The sequence below is a fragment of the Lagenorhynchus albirostris genome, chromosome 3, assembly GCF_949774975.1.
Source record: "Lagenorhynchus albirostris chromosome 3, mLagAlb1.1, whole genome shotgun sequence".
In the NCBI taxonomy this organism is placed as follows: Eukaryota; Metazoa; Chordata; class Mammalia; order Artiodactyla; family Delphinidae; genus Lagenorhynchus; species Lagenorhynchus albirostris.
The window spans coordinates 75,799,077-75,819,098 of NC_083097.1; the positions used below are offsets into that span (position 1 = coordinate 75,799,077).

The following is a 20,022-nucleotide window of genomic DNA, read 5'->3' on the forward strand; positions in this document are numbered from 1 at the left end:
AGATGAATCAAGAATGTGTAGGGATTAACAATATTCTCCTACAGCTATACATGATATATTTATTCACGGATACCAAGGAAAGCTACTTTCCTATGATATATTCAGCAAAGAATCAATCTGACATTCCACGTAATGCCACAAAATGTCATCAAATTACTCTGGAAGTACATTTCTTGCTTTAAATGATTTTTCTTATGTTTAAATGCCATTAATTAAATAATAAAAGTGAAAGACCCTATCCATAATTTTTAAAGTTACTCCTCTCTCAACTTTTTCCTCAGGCTCTGAGTTAGTCACATGAATTATCCCATATTATTGCTTTTTTTTGACAATTAGCTGGAGAACTGTCAAATCCCCAGTCATAGATCAAGAAGGATGAATTTTAAAATGGCTAGGCAATTAGCTAAAATAAAACTAAATTCCAAAAATTCACATTTTTCCGTTACTTTAGTAAAACTATGTTAGTGGAATGATTATGAGGCCTATATCTTGGATTCTTGAGCTAAAGAAAGAAATATACTCTTTACTTACCTGCGTAGTGTCAAAAGTTTTAATTTCTTTTTGTAAGATGTATTTACCTCCATGGATAAAAGTTTCTATTAAACTTCAAAGGAATCAAAGAATTAAAGATGGTGTAGTTTTTAGAGGTTCTCACCTGAGTAAAGAAGGGTAGAAATGTGATATGCAAGAAAGCCAATGCAATGGTTGCTTGAAAAATGGCTTTAAGGAATCTGAGGCAGAATCGTCCATGCCATGCTGAAAAGTCCTAGGGAAATAAAAATCATTATTTCAGAATAGACAGGGGACATTAACTATGAAGACCATCAAAATTTATTTTTCCTTAGTATTCAAAGTTAATGATTTTACACAAAACAATATTGTGCTAGAATGGACAATGCACCCACTTCATCCACTTGGTATTTACAACTTAATAAGTGATTCAGAGGCCTCTCTGCAACAACCCTTACACTTGGGAAGGTATGACAATACCATTATCATTTAATTTTAAAAATTCCCATTATAAAATTTGTCAAAATAAATGTATGAAGAATAGTAAAATGAATACCCTCAACCTGAATCCAATAAATGTCAATATTTTGTCATTTTTGCTTCGTTAATGCAAAAATGTTTAGCATAAAGGTACCTCTTTTTACTCTTTAAAGTGATTTATAAATACTAAACAATTAATGAGAATTTACAATTAATTTTGTATGCTCCTAAGGGCCTACAGAAGGCGGGTAAAGAAGAATTTAACTGTAAAATATACGACTGTGATTTCAAAATTAGAACAATTTGGCCAGAATATCTGGTCTACAACTATCTTTGGAGAAGTAACTATAACATTTTTCTACGTTGGCCCAAATTCAACAATAAATCTTGAGGTAATAAGAAAGGATTTGTTACATAAAATCTTTAGTAGATAGCTTGGCTAATAAAATTTTTATAATAACAGAAGACTGTATTTGCCTACATGGAGTTAAGAGTCACAACTGGGAACATTTTAGAAATAGAATTGTTTGAAGTGGTGCTATCTCTCTTCATCTAAAGTACAGTAGCAATAGCATCTTTTAAATAATAGGTAGAACGGAATTTGACTCTGAAAACCCACCCCTCTCTTTTCATCCTACAGCCTGCTTCTTGTATCCTCACGTTTCCAATTTGACCTGCCTCTCCACTGTTTGTCTCGCCAAGTAGAACACCTTCTAATTAAATACATGTTGACATTTTTTAGATTTTTAATAGATCATCTCCTCTTTGAAAGCCATTTCCTCACTAAATTTCAGATAGAACAAAATTCCATAAATAGGCTCCAAAATGAGGCTGTCCTATTTCCATCCCATACCTTCCACTGTGTGAACTAGAGAAGCAAGCATGAGCTAGGTCAGGACACCAGGACATGCTTTTCTAAGGAGTCTGGACTTTGTATTAGCAATGAGGAATCACTGAAGAGTTTATAGCATAGGAGTTTTATCAGCTATTTTACATTTTAGCAAACTCACTTGTGCACTAGTGAGGAGAGCTGATTGGAGATTAGGGCTGGAGGAAGGGAGATAATGAAGATGATATTTTGGTAGACCAGGCAGAAGAAGACAAAGTCCTAAACCAAAGTAAGAAGCATAAGAGATCGTGTGTATGGGACAAATATAAAAAGAAATAAAATTAATAGAATTAACAATATTCATTCTCTAATGATATGGGGTTGGAGGCAGCAAAAGGGAGGAGGTAGAAGGCAGAAGGGTTAAGATAAAAGAAGTCTGGACGACTTGCAGGTGCTTTCCTTAGTTTTAGATATGCTGAGGGGGTTGCAGACTCCAATAGGAATTTGGATTTACTGATCCAGCATATACAAGAGACATTTGGATTGATGATACTGATATGTAAGTCACTAGCATAATGGTGAAGCCATGGGAATGGGTGAATTCACCCAAAGAAACAGTGTAAGATGAAAAGATGGACAAGGATGGAACTCTGGAACACACCAACATTTAAAGGGTGAGTGAGAAAAAGAAGCACTCAAATGAAGCAGAAGGAATCATCAGAGAAGTAGGCAAAGAGCCAAGAGAAGGTGATGTTAGGGTTAGAGAAATGGCCAATAGTGTCATAAGCTGCAGAGAGGGTAAGTGAATGGAGGGACAAAACTTGTAAAGTTAGCAATTGGGTGTGCATGGATGACCTAGCCCATGTGGTTTGTTTAGCATGATGAGGGCAGCTGCAGTATATTGAGTAAATGGTAGGTGCAAAAGTGGAGACAATGAGCACAAACTCTGTTTTAGAAGGGATGCACAGTAATAAAGATGGAATATTTTTTAATACAAGAGAGTCTTGGGGAGAAGAACCAGAGACTAAGGCCATGGCCTAGGAGGTAAATGTCATCAAGAGCTCAGGTTAAAAGATTTGCTGTGGTTGGGAAAAAAGACTCACTGATCACCAGTCAAAGGATGTAAAGGTAAGTAAGAATCAAGATAATTATTAAGAATGGAGATGAGAAGTTAAAGTACATACATGATGGTCTGGGTTTCTCAGAGAAGTAAAGGAGAAGGCCACCTTCTAGCAAATAGTGGGATGGGACAAGGTGGAGGGTTTGGCCAAAGTGAAGAAGGATGAAAGAGGGAGCTACCCAGAGACAGGACAAGGGGTAGGATTGTCAAAGGGTACAAAAGCACAGCTGAGTGATTTTCGCCAACAGTGTTCCAGAGGCTGAACAGAGAGTCCAAGAGTGAGGGTGCAGGAGAGGGACACGCACTAGCAAGGGAGCTAGGAAGAGGAAGGTGCTGGTATAATGTGAGAGGAGGTACAGTTAAGGAGTCTGGAAAAAAAAGGCTGTCTCAAAGAAAGTGACGTACTTGGGGAAAAGGATGGGACAAGAGCTGGGTTTGATGAGAGAGAAGGAGGAACTAGAGGCTGTGGTATCATAGCCTCTGCCTACTTTTCCACCTACCTCTTTGAGCCCTTTGCATAAATCCCCATTTGTCCAGTTATCTGCAGGGGGTAGGGGGCACCTTATTTCTCCAAGAATGAATACCTTACCTAGAATGCCCTCTCTGCCAAGTTCAACTGGCTCCATAGATGGCTCTACCTCAAAACCTTATCTGATAAGTCTTCCCTGACCACCCTGTCTAAAATACTCCCCTTCTCACCACTCCATCCCTCGCTAGGCCCTTATTTGGCTTTGCTTCTTCTTAGGACTTAACTCTACCTCTGATCCTTTTACATTCACTTTTTGCTGCCTGCTCCATACCCAAGGGGAGGGTCATGGAAGATCATAAATGCACCTGCCTGAGTGTGTGCAGGACCTCTGGAGCCAGATAGCCTGGGTGTGTATCTTGGGTGGACTCTTTATTAGATGTGTAATGTTGTTTGGCAATTAATTTTGCTTCAGTTTTCTCATTTGTAGGATGGGGATAATAATAATCACCTCACTGGGTCAGTGTGATGATTGAGATAATGCATAAAAGCCTTTAGCAAAGTGCCTTGTACATAATAAGGGCTCAACATATGTAAGGTAGTATCAGTATGATAACGGCAGTTGCAAATACTTCTTAAGAAGGTCTACAACTACCTCAGAACTGACATGGAATTCCTAATAGTCTAAACAGTTGTCTAGGTACAGTTTTATTCTCAAGATTAGAAAAAATAATGGAGGATCTAATAATAATGGAATGGTTATTTGGTGCCAAAATTTCTTAGGCTACAAACCATTGGCAATGCAATACTTCCCAGAGCATTTCTGCCAGTCCCTAAACTCTTTTCCTCCACTGAGAGTTGTACTGGTAATAGTAAGGTTATTTGGCGATAATGAAATATTACGGCAGATGTTTATGGTCTCAGAGGGGGTGGGATCTGTATGAGCATTTAATTCCACAGCAAGATCCCAAATTAGTTTCATTATTCTGGAGAGTATAACAGGGTGAAAATTGGCCTACAAGCCTCCATGGGAGAATGAAATGATGATCTAGCTATTACATAACCTCTAATGATGTTTTGGTATACAGTTAAAAGAGAAGATGCTCTAAATAAATCATAGTGGAGAGTAAAATATAATCATATGAGCCACAGAATTACATTTTCCACAAGACATAAAAGAATTTTGATATATCAAATGTGAATACTCCTTTAAAATAATTAATTGTCCATAGGTTGAAGCAGAATACATTTCTTCACATTTCCAAATTAGTGGCCTGTAAAGACAGCTTTGCTTAAAGGGAAAAATATAAACTTGGGGAAACACCTTGCCTTTGCCTTTCCTCCAACATCATGCCCCTTCTCTATTACTAACATCATACTGGCTCTGGGCTGATCACACCACCCGACGTGAGCACACTATCCCAGATTCTGTCTCTTTTGGGTCCCTGATCTACAATTATGTTGCCTTCCTTCCTTTTTTCATTATCAAAACTGATTGACTCCTTGAGCTTATGTAGCCAGCTGCTGCTAGCATGAAATAAATTCAGTGCACATCAAAAGTGAGATAAACTGATATGCTAAAATGAGTTAGCTGGGTTTTATGCTTCTCTTGTGCCACCCTGCTTTTGGCTGCCCTCCCAGAAGAAATGTGTCTCATAATATGATGCTAACGGAATAAATCTCCAGGATGGAATAGAGGTAGCCCAAGGATGTAAGTTCCACAGGGGCAGAGGGGTCAGGTCAGATGTCTTATATCATCTGTGGCTACCATGGTGCCGAACCCATTGGAGGTACGCAATAAATAAAAATGACAAGAGAAGACCATAACTTCAGAAGAAGTAGAATTAGGTTTGAAGCTGAACTATTGAGACAACACTGGAATACTTGAGATAACTGAGGACGTATGAGACTTTCTGATGCCCCTAAAATCATAGCCAACTAACCATGAATATGCAGAGATAACCAAATTCAATCTACTTCACCATTTTAAACATAATTCTAAGTCACTGCTTTTCTTTCATAAAGCAGTGTTACCCCTGGGACTATAAGTTGCTGCCTCAATGTCATTAACTTTAAGACACAAGGTAAGATACTTGGAGTACAGTATGGTTCCCTGCATTTCTCCTGCCCCTGGCTTGTGTTTCTTATGATGAAAATAACTCTTTGAGGTTAGAAAATGATGATTTGAAGTTAGAAAATGACTGGCACAATGCTTGGCCTATAGAAAGTACACTGTAAATACTGGTTAAAAAAAAAAAAAGGAGTGAATAAATAGAAGGTATTGTCAGACCCTGCTTAGTAGAAAGGAGGATGAATTTGGGGGGCATCTGTGAAGTCAGTCTTGGGTGGTACACAGACAAGGCGCAGACTGAGAACAGGACATATGGTGAAGAGACTGAACCAGACTTGACCCCAGAGTACAGGGCAGGAACCAGCTAGTCAGAGATTCAGGGCACTGGTCTTCTCCAAAATTAACAACTAGCCATTTACCAATGTTTTACCTTATTAAGACCACACAAAAGCTGTTTGATTTTAGTTCTTTCTTTTGATAGAGATTTCCCTCAAAAATAATGTTTAGAGGGAAGAGTACAAAGGGAGTCATTTAATCTAAACAAAATGGCTAAGAGAACTACCTCTGTTTTCTGGATCATTTTGCATTCTGCCAGACACCTTTTTTTTTTACATTTTACATACTTTTATTTCTATTTCCATCTAATCTATATTCATTTTTAACAGCTTTATTGAGATATATAATTCACATACCACAAAATTTACTCATTTTAAGTACACAACTAAATGATTTCTACTATATTCAGAGCTGTGCAACTTTCACCACTATCTAATTTTATAACATTTTAATTAGGCTCAGAAGAAACCCTGTACCCATTAGTAGGTACTAGGCATTCTCCCCTCCTCTCAGCCTCTGACAACCATTAATCTACTCTCTGTCTCTGTGGATTTGCTTATTCTGGAAGTTTCTAGTAAACTGAGTCACACAATATGTGCTCTCACATGTCTGGCTTTCTTCACTTAGCATGCAGGTTTTGAAGTTCATCCCTGTTGCAGCATCTGTCAGTACTCCATTTTTTTTTTTTTTTTTTTTTTTTTTTTGCAGTACGCGGGCCTCTCACTGTTGTGGCCTGTCCCGTTGCGGAGCACAGGCTCCGGACGCGCAGGCTCAGCGGCCATGGCTCACGGGCCCAGCCGCTCCGCGACAGGTGGGATCCTCCTGGACCGGGGCACGAACCCGTGTCCCCTGCATCGGCAGGTGGACTCTCAACCACTGCGCCACCAGGGAAGCCCAGTACTCCATTTCTTTTGATGGCTGAATAATATTCTACTGTATGTATATGCCACATATTGTTCTCTATTCACCAGCTGATGGACATTTGGGTTCTTCCCACTTTGTGCTGCTATGAACACTTGTGTACAAATCTTTACATGGACATATGTTTGCATTTCTTTTGTGTACATACCTAGGAGTAAAATTACTGCGTCATAGGACCATATGCTCAACATTTTATATGAGCATCCCTATGCTTGACATTTTGAGGAACTACCTGTTTCGAGCGTGCCAGACATGCTTGAAGTATGAAAAACAAAGTTTTAGTCCAACACTTTCTGTTTTGTAACGGACAGTGAAATAATTTCATATAACTAAAGAAATAAACAAGCTAAGACAATAACTTTAAAACACCTAGTACTAGTTTGAAACTGAACTACAGACAAAGCACTGAAATACTTTAGAGTTTAGTGATTCAAAAGCCATGAGAACGATAACAAGTGAACCCCAAAAGATAGGTCTGCTGTTCCTTGGCTTAGTGATCAACATTCTGGCCTATTGCTGATGACTCCAACCTTTGCCTGGTATGTTGGTACTTGTACTGAAATTCATTCTTCCATGTTATTAAATGATGTAACATTGGGGACAATCAACTTTCAAAAATTTTCCATTTTTAGTTTTTATATAACACATCAAAATATTCTGGAGATATAACATTCAATTTTAACATTAAAAATTTTTTCAGACTTTCCTAAATTACTCGGGGGTGAATATTTCATCTTGTTCACTGCTGTATCCTTTGTGTTTAATCCTGGTGCTTAATTATAGGGCCTAGGGAGGCAACAACATTTGTCGAATTGAAACTAAATTGCATTTACCTAAAATTCTAAAAATTAATTTTAATTTGCTATATTAAAACTAACATTCTACACAAGCAAAATGCAATACGTGAAATCACTGGGTATGTGTGTGAACGTGCATTGAGTACACTTCTGAAAGTGCAGCTTAACTGCCTTTACAGAAGAAGATAAGTATAACTACACGTGATAAGCATTTTGGAAAATACATGGTGAATGTTTTCTGTTTCAGCAGGTTTCTTTCCCTGGAGGACAAAGGGAGTACTCCTTTTACAACATTCTAACAGAAATCTTCAAAGGAGAGTTAAAAAAGAACACACATTTTTGCAAACAGGTTTCATTCTTTCTGAAAAGATTTAAAAATCATATTTCTGTCCTGGGATTTAGTAGTCCTATGCTAAGCTCAGGAAGGAAAATACAGTCAGTTTATCTGTCAGAACTACTTGGAATAAAGGCAGTCACCTTCAAAAAAGGTATATCACATAGAGTAACAAATGTCAGGCATAGTTTATAAAAATTGAATGCTATCAACATCTGATTGCTACTCTTCACCAATTCCTCAAAGCATACAGTTTAATTTTTAAATGTGAGACAGAGATACAATTTTTTTCTAAAATACTAATAATATGACAACTTCATATCCTGGCTGTGAAAAGAAGCTAATAAATAAGTCAATAGGGTTCTTGCAACATACACACACTTTTTTTTCCTATTTGGTGAGGAACATGCTGCCTTGTAGATTTTCTTTGTCAATACAAAGAGAAATATATTTTAAAGATTAGATTTATACTTTAGGAAAGCAATAATAAATTTTATATCAACATGAATGGATACAATCTGTAAAAATTTTTATGATCTGAGAAATAATAAAAAAATTAAAGTATGTATAGAATTTTGTTCATGCTTCAAAGCAATACCACTATCTATGTTTTATATTAAGAAAACCAGAGGCAGTGCTTGGTATAAAATGTTCTGCAGTCCTGGTTGAAATTAGCAATTTAAATTTGTTGAATGAGGTTACAGTGCAATATCTAATGCACAAATCACAGAGATTTGAATACTTGCATAGTTGTTTTAAAATGTATCAAAAGGCCACAGGTTAACAATAATGAATGTGTGTTATATTATCATTATTAAAATATGCAATCTTTTATAATAATTTATTTGTTTTACAAATGCATTGGGGGGTTAAAATTTTTCTATTCATCTGTGACAGACCATGAAATTCAATATTGCTCACCATGACCAATCCATGAAATTTGTCAACTTTGTTCCTGATTTTCACAGGGCCTTCCCCTTAGATGAAATGACCCATTGAACTAAGAGCATAGTAATTTTTTCATCTATGGTAAATCAGTTTAGTTTACTAGGATTTATTATAGGCTTCAGACCTTGAGCTTTTTATGATTATGCACCATTATGTACATAATCCCAAATTTATGGCAATTTATCTCACTATTTCTTTCCCTTTCTGAAAGAATTCTCCATTTCTAAAATGAGTTCTCAATGGTAACGTTGCCAGAAGAAGCAATCTGTAAACAATGGGTCTGTTGAAAGTCAAGGAGTGGGTGAAAATCATAGGGAAATTGAAATCAAACTTGTTAATTACTCTTAGAATTTCTAACACAAAAGTCTTAAAATTTACTGAAAATCAAGATTTATATATTGCCTTTACCAGCATAGTGCAGAAACATACTTTACCTAATTTATTCTAAGAAATAGAAATGTGTATAATTTTTACTATCCAAGAAACTAAGAATATGCAATATCTAGTCTTTCAAGATAAAGTGACTATTTTGGAGGAGGGTTTAAACAAAATTGTATTAACGTTTTATTACAAGATTTACTCTAATCTCTTTTATAATATTACAAATTTGAATGAAATAAACCAGAAAAGTAGTTCAAAAATTTTAATTTCCCTAAATCTTATTTGTTTAGCTAAGTAAATATTTCAACATTTAAAACATGTAATTACTTGTTCCTATTTCCACTGACTGCCATTACTAGCTCAGTCACTGAAGTCTAATACTAAAAATGCAAATCTATGGCAGAGTAACTGAAAGTATGGGACCATGAGATCTCTTCCAGATTTGAAAATATTTTATTTTTTTTTTTTGGCCGCACTGCACAGCATGTGGGATCTTAGTTCCCTGACCAGGGATCAAACCCACGTCCCCCTGCAGTGGAAGTACAGAGTCTTAACCACTGGACCACCAAGGAAGTCCCTTGAGACTATTTTACAATCATTTAAAAATATTTTTTTATTAGAGAAAATCACTTTATATCAAATTAAAAATTAAAAAATATTTTTAAAAGACACACAGAGCCATTGGATATGATTTATTATTTCACAGAGTAATCAAGCTATGACTGAAATAACCAATCCATTAATATAATTTGATCATTTAAACAACTCAAATAGTGATGCTCGAAATGATCCTGCTTGTATTGGAGCCTTATCAACTGAATAGGATCGACCAATAGAGATATACCACATTACTAGGACCAAATTACTCTGAGAATGAAGAAACCCTTGTTGGTTAGTGTTTGTTTTGTAAAATGGCTCACCTCATGTCAAAAACGCACTTCAATAAATTTCTACTTGCTACTTCACACAATTCAGTAAGTATCATGAAAATAACTCTGTTAAATCACATTAATTTATATATCATAATAGCTAAAAAGAAAATATATTTGATACTTACTGGTATAATTCAGTTAGTGGTGAAGTCAAAATGACTAATGTTGTGAAGAGATTATTACAATGGGTATGAATTTTTAAAATTTTATCATCTACATACTCATGAGGATTCAAAAGCTTCTGTACAGATGTGCAAACTGACCATAACATGTTCTCAGTGCATATTAAAATTGTTGTGACATCAAGTCTGTTGGAAAGAAAAAGAAGAAAATCATGTTAAAATTGTTTTTCTGCTTGGTATATACACTATCATCCATAGCTATTATATTAAGAACATGTAAGAATAGATATATTTAGTTAGCTATCAGAGCTTCAGAGATCAAAAACAGATAGACAGCATCAAAGATAGCTTTTGAGTTTCCAAGTGTTAGCTGACCCATAATACCATTCATTGTCTTTAGGAATAGTGAAGTCTATAGTAGTGAAGTGTTTCAGGAGTACTTCTTTTTGTTTTTTTTTAAATGTTTATTTTGCATTATCAAGATACTCTCCAAGAATCTCAAGAGACTTTCCTTCAGCAAAAGTCAAAAATTAAATTCAGCAAAAGTCAGATTAAAAGAAAATTTGCTATTATCCATATATGCATGATAGGTAAAAATCTGATAGCAGGACAATTGTCCTCATCCGAGTACAAGGTGTCAAAAGAAAGTTACAAGATTGGGCAACATGTTCTCCCAGCAAGTGGAAGATGAGAAAAAATGACACCAGAAGTGCAAATGGAAAAGCTTATTGTTCCAGAAATTTCCAATATTAAATAAATTTGTGGCAAATATGCTATATTTTTTCTTATTCATAAACTCATTTTTTGGTTTCTATCTTTCTTGAGTTTTAACAGCACTCCAAAGATCTGTTTAAAGACTATTTTGGTATATGACTAAATTGTACAGAGCTCAGTTAATTTCCTCTTTTTTTTCTTTTAAATTCAATGCTGAAGAAATAAAAGATGAAAGTTTTGAAGAGATAAGAAACAAATAAGTTTGAGGATCTTTTAAAATGACATTTTGGCTTCACATGTATTATATATAATACATGTATACATATATTAATAATATATAACATATTATATATAAATCATATATATGGTTTTGGTTATACAACAGTTGGAAGCTACTGGAATTCTAAAAGCATCAAGAATCACCCTTAGGAAGGTTTAATTATAGTTTGCATCCACTCATTCTAATTGCTAATTAAACAATTGCAAATCCAAGATATATATATACACACAGACACAAACGCACACATGCCTGCAAAATCTGATTTCCTCACTATCGATGCTTTAGAATTAACCATTCAAATAAAAGTATTTATTTATTTTACATATTAAAAACTAGGAGAGATAACTCTAGCTTTGCGTGGCATTTTTATGTAACTACCCAGAAAATAGAAACCAAAAGTCTCTATAGTACAGTTAATCAATTAAATATACTACCTATTTCATGAGCTAATAGTAAATCTGATTTCATAAGCATCTCATAATGGCTTGCCACCTCACAGTCAAAAGTGATTTAAGCTACATCAGGAAAAGAATGAAGGTATTCTTTGCTCTCAAAAGGAATTTTCCGTCTATTCTTCAGAGTTCAATGTTTTTTTTAAAAAAATGCTTGGTCAGTAATTCAAAACAGCCTGTTCAAAATACCATACTTATGGAACACTGTAGCAGGACCTAAATGCCCTTCAAATGCAGCATGCTTGACCAGAAAAATAATTCCTACTGGAAAAAAATTTTAAAAACCTCTGATGTCTTTCGGTTCCTCCTAACATATATCTGAAAAAAAAATTTTTATACCTAAAAGGCAGGTCTTAATCATATTAGCCAGAATGTTTGTAAAAACAAAAGCCTTCGCTTTGTACAGACCATTGCTGTCACGTAAGCACATTTTTGTAAAATTAATTGCCTAGATAACCCATAGAATTGGACTATAATTCAGTCTTTAATTTAAGACCCTGTGACTGCTACTCCTCATTTTCTGTGATTTCACATTTTGTTGAACTGACTTTTAGTAATACATAATGAAAAGAAAAGGAAAAAAATAAAGGAAAAGAGGAAAGAAGTAATTAGACTATATTAAGAGACAAATGATTAGACAAAAGAGTTTCCTTAATAAAGATTAACTACACTATTTAAAGACATTAAAAAGAAAACCAAAAAAACAAAAATCCCCTGGTTGCCTAGAATTTCAAAGTCAAATTACTTCATCACAGCACTGATGCTTTCTTCTCCATTTCAGGACCTTAATTTTCCCTCTTTATCTTATTTATTAACCTTTGGACATCTATGTCCTAGATTGTAATACATCTTGACTCACTCTTTAGAAACAAGTGGGTTTTTTTTTTTTTTTTTTTAACAAGTGGGTTTTATATACAATTTTAAGAAGAAAAAAGAACAAAGTTATTTTGATTCAAGTTCCACATTTCTACTTAAGTATCTCGGGAAAATTGAATATGATTTCCTTTCAGATGTTAGAAATGCGTTAAATATACAAGGAGCTATGTCATGAGACACAGAATTATATCCTGCTTTATACAAATGACAAAAAAGTTTTCTTAAAAAACAATGGTTTTCACAACTTCAATTACCTTATCTGTGGAGTTCTCTTATAACTGGGATGGGCCCGAGCATATCTGGAGGCCAGGAGACCCAAAGATTTCTCCAGCACTTCTGCTAGAATCTCCTGGGCTAACTTAGGGGGCAGAATGGTCCAGAGATCGTGATGAAGCGCCCAGAAGAAATAATGCCACATCTGGAGCGAGAAGGAGCATCTTTCCCCCTAGCAAAACCACCACACATTAAAAAAGACAATCACATCTTCCAAAATATCAGTTTGCTTCCTATGAACCTAATTAGTTCAGGCTGAAAGGAAATAGCTGGAGAGTTTGACACACTAGATGACCAAGAAAGATTTTTGACAACATGTAAAACATCCTTATTGACAAAGGAACATATGTTTTATTTCAATTATGAGACCAGACATTCTCGTGCAAATCCAGACCACAAGCATTTAACCTAGCATAGCCTTGATTTACCTACTCCTGGTCTAGAGTTTAAAATTTACTTTAAAATAACTGTCTTGGGCTTCCCTGGTGGCGCAGTGGTTGAGAGTCCGCCTGCCGATGCGGGGGACACGGGTTCGTGCCCCGGTCCAGGAGGATCCCACATGCCGCGGAGCGGCTGGGCCCGTGAGCCATGGCCGCTGAGCCTGCGCATCCGGAGCCTGTGCTCCGCAACGGGAGAGGCCACAGCGGTGAGAAGCCCGCGTACCGCAAAAATAATAATAATAATTGTCTTTATAGCTGCTAACCAAAGTCATGCTAGTTTAAGATACTGGGCCAATTCCTCGAAAATTAAAATTTATTAATTTAAATTGTTTATGGATGTATATGGATTATTAGCATCATTGAGATCATTTTACAAACGTTTTAGATTTCACACTGCAATGAAATGACAGGAGCAAAAATAAACTTACATACTATATACTTATCAACATGCATGAAAACAAAGGGGGTGGGTAACTATCAAAGACTATATTAGGCTATTTCATCCATGGAGTTTTAACAATACTAGAAACAGTAACATAGTCTGATTTTTGCAAGATTTTGTAAAGTCTAGGCATATGTTATCATCATTTCTTAGTATTTTTACAGTACTTTATACTTCCAAAGGGCCAGATTTTCATTCCCTTCCACCCCGGTACAGACCTCTTCTCTGTGCCAAATTTTCCCTGACCACAGAGTGAGACCCAACAGCAGCCAAAGACAAGGAAAACAGGCAGAAATGAGAAGGTAGCCTCAAGTGAATTACAACCCTTAATTAGTTCACATGCTCTCAGGGAGGTATGCTAGTGTTTCCTCATTTTCTTCAGACCAGAGTAAAAGATTATTTGAAATAGATTATTTGAAGTTTGAAGAATGTGTTCTTCAAACACTATCCTGATTATATGTTACTGTATCAAAAGTTAAACGAGAAAAACTTCCAATTATCTCTAAGTAATCCTCTTGGACTTAAAATTTCTGCTTCGCCCACTACTTATATTTCTCAAACAAATGTCATCTTTTTATTTTTTTCAGGATAGTTTTAGTTTTCATTCTTTTTTTAATATAAATGTATTTTATTTTATTTATTTTTGGCTGCATTGTGTCTTTGTTGCTGCGTGCGGGCTTTCTCTAGTTGCAGGGAGCAGGAGCTACTCTTCATTGCGGTTCTCAGGCTTCTCAATGCGGTGGCTTCAGCTGTTGCAGAGCACAGGCTCTAGGCGCGTGGGCTTCAGTAGTTGTGGCTCGTGGGCTCTAGAGCACAGGCTCAGTAGTTGTGGCGCGCGGGCTTAGTTGCTCCGCAGCACGTGGGATCTTCCCGGACCAGGGCTCGAACCCATGTCCCTTGCACTGGCAGGCGGACTCTTAACCACTGTGCCACCAGGGAAGCCCAAACAAATGTCATCTTAAAAAAAGTCTGCTCTTCTCCTATACCTAAAGTTGATCATTTCTTAGGTGGATACTCCTTACGTATCATTCTCCTGGTAATTTCTTTGATTAGTAAAATCTTTTGTAGTTACTGTAATAATAACAATCTATAGTTATTATCTATTGACTTACAAATGGAGTTTATAAATGAGTAGAATTATTCTCCTTGGGTGGCAAACTTGGATATCAAACTGTCAAAGACTCAAGTTCAAACTGGTGGGGACTTTGACCACTTCTGATTTCCTGACTAGATGTACATGAAAACCGTTTAAGAAAAAAACAGAATTACAAAATTAATGCAGAAGTAGCAAAATTATAGTTGCTTATATTTTCTTTGTTGTGTGTTCTGTGATAAAGAATGCTTTAAAAAATTTCCTCAAGTAAGAAAGTAATTTTAATGCTTGATTTTCTTCATTACTTTCTGTGTTGTGTGTTAATTAAAGCAAAACCAACCCAACCCATGTCATAACTGGCCTGAATGATTTACACTTTCTCCGTGGCAATGGGTGGATGCCTATAATAACATGGCCAACATGATTTCTCATATTTTTCAAAATATAAAAAAACAATTTCCTTAATAGCTACCTTTTAGCAATAAATGAGAAAATAAAAATAACTTTAGGCACACAGATTTCTTCTCCTAAAGTAAAATATACTTATTTTTAAGACTTTTAAAAATATAAACGTCATGTTTACTTAAAGACATTCCAAGCTGGTCACCTTTCTCACAATTTTCTTCAAAATGTGTATAAGTTCAATGTATGCAAAGGCTTTCTTTAAACTAAATGTGATTCATTTATTTTTCTGACCTGTTTCCCTCTTTGTTGTCATTTCAAAAGTATTCTGCTAGTAAACATCTGTTATTTTTGTAGACCCACTATAAGGTAAACATATGTGAGCTTTTATTTAGATTATATATCAGGAAACAAGCAGCTGGGCTTTATTATATAAGCCACTCAATATTATCTTTGAACAGGCAATTCTTTATTCTCTGACTATTAGAAAACACAAGTTGCTAAAATTGAGCAGATGTCAACTATACTAAAAGCTTAATTTTAAACATGTAATTTGAACACCCACTGTGCCATCTGACCAGCACCGCATCAGAAAGATACTGAACTCTTTGGCTCTCTCAACCTGACAGTTTAGAAAATGGAAATGATGTATCTAGGGCTCACTTGATATCACAAAATGTGAGCAAATATTGCTCCATATCTTTATAAATTTTTTCACTATTTCTTTACTACTCTCTGCACGTGGCGATAGGTTCCCCTGAGATCTCTATCCTACCCTTCCCCTCCAGTCAGGCAGATTTCACCTCCTCTCCCCTCAAAACAGCCCTGCCAAAAACATAGTAGTCCTGTTTCACAAATCAGTTGGAATAATGGGGGAGCGGAGGAGAGAGGGGTATAGTAAACGGGATAAAACCATGTCAGGGACTCCAGTTGTCAAAACAACTTAGCATCTGTGCTATTTTTAGAAGGTTCTTAGTTTTGGTAAATAGAACAGCAGTATCACTTAATTTTTCTGAGCATAAATAACAACCACTAACTGCAATTAAATTGTAACTATTGACCATGTAAGTGAGTGTATGGAAGCTACAGTACCATGTAATCACAGGGTAGCTACCTCGTTATTTCTGTCTTAGAAGCTAAACTCTTGTCATAAGATCTAAGAGCTGCATGTTATGTGGTAATTTGTTTTTGTCTTTTTTTTTAAATACTTGGTAACTTCAATAACAGGTTCTCGATGCATCTACTTATTATTTATACTGTACAACTCTTCTACTTCCCAGTTTGCATAAGAGGAAACATAATACCCCTATGTTGGACATATAGTGAGAGACCTGTTCTTCAATGGAAACATTATATAAAATTGCTCATTAGTACACTGACACATTGAAATAGTTTGAAACATGAGATGGATTCGTTCTCAACCTCTCTGTTTACCTCAAGGCACATAAGGGAGCTGGGATGCTGCCAGGAGAGGGGAAGACAGATACTTTTATTCTTATCTCAGGATACCAGCTGCACCATACCACTTTCCCTTTTTCTTTCTGCTCACTGCTGTTTGAAGTATGTCAGGTTTGGAAAACCCTATACGGATGCTCTTGCAAAAAGAAAATGTATCTGGGAAGGGCCTCTAAAGGAGACCCTTTCTAAGACCCATGAAATCGTCTTAGAAAACGTGGAAAGCCCTTTTAAAAAGCTTCTAAGCTGCTCCTCTCTGTTGTGACAACATTTATTATGATAATAACAGGCATAAATGGAGCCACTGGAACCTTCAGTGTCAGGAAGGTGACAGGAGTGACTTCACTGAATAAAACTCCACTCTGTTTTTCTCAATACTCCATAGATACAATGTTTCACCCCACCCTGAAGTCAATTTCAAGGGATTTCAAGAGTTGTGGTTTATGTATAATCAATGGGATTCAGGGGAAGGGAAACTAATGAAGCCTGATGATGAATAATTTTAATTGATCCTGGCTTTGGTTGCACTGGAAATCATTAGGCTTTAATTCAGTAGAAATTTGGGATTTCAAAACATGGGTTAAATGAAAATAGGTAAGCTATAAATGATCAGATGGGTCTTAAAGCACACTCATAAGAACATAAAATAGGAAGGAAAAAATAAGTATAAAGAATAAAGCTGCTTAATAAAAAATATTTATCAAACACAGATGGAAATATATAACAAGAAAATAATGCAAGGATACCTATAACTGGTCCCTTTGAAAACAATATAAGGTTGTAGTATTTTGGCATTGTTTCTCTTTGAGTTTTCATTGTACCCCATTATATTCCAACTTATTATATAGCACTGAAACACTGCAGCTCAAATTAAGTTATTTTTACTTTTAAGCAGAAGGAGTGTTCTAATTATTTCAGGTTTTTAAAAACAGTGTTTTTCTAAGTACAGATTCAATATTTAAAAAACATTATCCTAACAGCCTTCGTGTGTCAGTACTGCCAAGCTCATGTTTCTAATTAGCCAGAAAGCAGGTAGGCAGTAAAACATATTTGTGTAAAAAAGGAGGGACAGTAAACTTAACTTCACACCTCATAAAAAGCTTTGTAGTCATCCCAGTGGTGGCTCTCAGCATCCTGTAAAATGCTTGTAGCACAAACTCTGACGCAGTAGTCCGTAACCTGAAACTGTAGAGTGTTGATGAATTCCTGATATCGTTGGACAGGTACCAGGAATATGGGTCTGTTCAGAGGGAATGATCAAAGAGACAGAGATTTAAGGCCTGTGCAGTAGGAGGTAACAATCTCCAGTACTACAAATGGTTTTGATTATTAGATATCAATCATTCATTTCCTCCTAATGCTGAAGTCTGCATCCACATTCACTTTCCAAAAAGGAAAAAAAAAAAAAAAAATAGCTGGTCTTTGTTTTGCAAGTCCTTTGAAAACGTACATCTGCTGTTCCACAAATATGCACTTCAGCTTGAGACAAACTGCATTGTCAATACATCATTCAAAAATAAAAGTATTCTTTGTAAGCCTATTATTAGAGATCAGTGCATTATTTAGGCATTAGGTTATCGTTATTATAGAGAAAAACATGCATTTGTCAGAACCAACTTTTGTAAAGCTATCACACATCCCACAAACACACTCTTTTTATTTTAAAAATTGTAATTTTGTAGATGTCAATTATCTCATAAACTGTTTTACAATATTCTACAGAAATAAAGTGATTGCTGGCACATTTTGTTTATAAATTCAACAATCTGACTACTTAAGAGAATTAAAGAAATATCATAGTTATATCCTACAACAAGCCAAGTTTACTTCTATCTTCAGCTATTTTTAGTACACTCTCTTTGCTTCCTCTCATCACTACTAAGGGATTGCAAAGGCTAAATAAGGCATATAGACTAGATTCTTGGGCTCACACTGGACTGCCCAGTCTACATGCTCCCTTTGCAAGGGACTGTGCTCTCTTCTAGAGAGAAGCCAGATAGACCATGTGATAATACCTCTGGTCATTTTTTCTTCTCTATCCAGAAAACATTTGGTCTTTTTGGACTATTAATACATGAAAATTATGACTGCCAGATGCTTCCTCTTCAACTATGAAGGATAGCTTATTATTAAATGGATGTTCTGAAATATGTTTACGTTCATCAATAAAATAGATGGAAATGCATCTCTTCTCTATGCCTGCTCCTAACATCTAGTTGGCCTAGGAACAAAAGAGAAGGGCATTTTCCACAAATATTGTTTTGTGTGACAAAAAGAAGTTTGTTTTTTTCCTTTTCAGTGTAGTCAGTACGATGTGCCTTACAGAATGGAAAGGGTTTGTTTGGTCATGTCATAACAACATGCCGAAAATAGTGCCTCCAGTTTAGATAATGGGAAATGCAAGGGTCATCTGAGTGGGCCTTTAGAGGGAATACCTATCCTTCTTACTATCCGTATATCTGGTTTAACACGACCCACGCTCTACCTTTTTGACATTTCCTAGTCAAGACAAATGAAAATAATTCACCATGTTAATTATTATTTTCTTCTTCTCAAATATTATTATCAAAATTCCACCTCTGTGATATCCAAAGATTACATGTTACTTTAAGAATGGCCATCAACTTAATATAAATGACACTCACTTCTTAGTATTTTCTTTCATCAAATTATCATATTGCATAAAATGCTGGAAGACATACACTGCCGTGGAGAGCAGCATGTACAAGTTTTTCAGGGGTGCTTTGGAAGGAAACTCCTTGCCTCTCTCTTGCAGTCTGGCCAGGACAGCTGTTGCCACTTTACAACAGGCCTCCACAAAGTTTGCTCTAATTTCCTGAAAAGAATCATCTCTGCATGCCAGAGCCAGTGGAAGGATTGTGTCAAGTTTTTCCATGATGTCAGAACAAAACTAGGGAGAAATAAATGTAGCACTGAGTTATTTGTATTCTGACAGCACCGTGTAATTTATGTACAGGGGAGCTAAATTCCAAAATAATGAATTTGACATCAAACATAAATATAATGACACAACTTTATAATAATCGATTTCTCTGTTGTAGAAAGTTAAATGTTTTATTTCAAATAAAGAAATAACAAAATGGTGCTTCTCTGTATATAACCGTCAAACGTTATGCTTACTAGAGAGACATTATGAAAAACTCATGAAATAGCTTTGTTACTTTTATTTGTAGTTAATAGAACTCAGAAAATATGTATCCATGCTTACATTATTTTAAACTTATTCCTGGGTTTTTTTCGCTAAATTTTCATGGAAGTATTTTTTTAAATTAATCATCACAGATATATGAGGTTATATCAGTTTAACTTAAACAATCTAAAAGCATC

At 35.6% G+C, this 20,022-nt stretch overlaps 1 protein-coding gene across 1 annotated transcript in view; it reads right to left on the bottom strand.

Moving 5' to 3' along the window:
* KIAA0825 (KIAA0825 ortholog) overlaps positions 1-20,022 on the bottom strand; it is a 214,442-nt gene that overhangs the window by 69,637 nt on the left and 124,783 nt on the right. The window contains exons 9-13 of the mRNA XM_060143272.1: positions 19,320-19,585; positions 17,764-17,914; positions 12,824-13,014; positions 10,251-10,433; positions 656-766 (exon numbers count right to left, since the gene is read on the bottom strand). Coding sequence (XP_059999255.1) covers positions 656-766; positions 10,251-10,433; positions 12,824-13,014; positions 17,764-17,914; positions 19,320-19,585 — 902 coding nt within the window. The remainder of the gene's footprint in view (positions 1-655; positions 767-10,250; positions 10,434-12,823; positions 13,015-17,763; positions 17,915-19,319; positions 19,586-20,022) is intronic.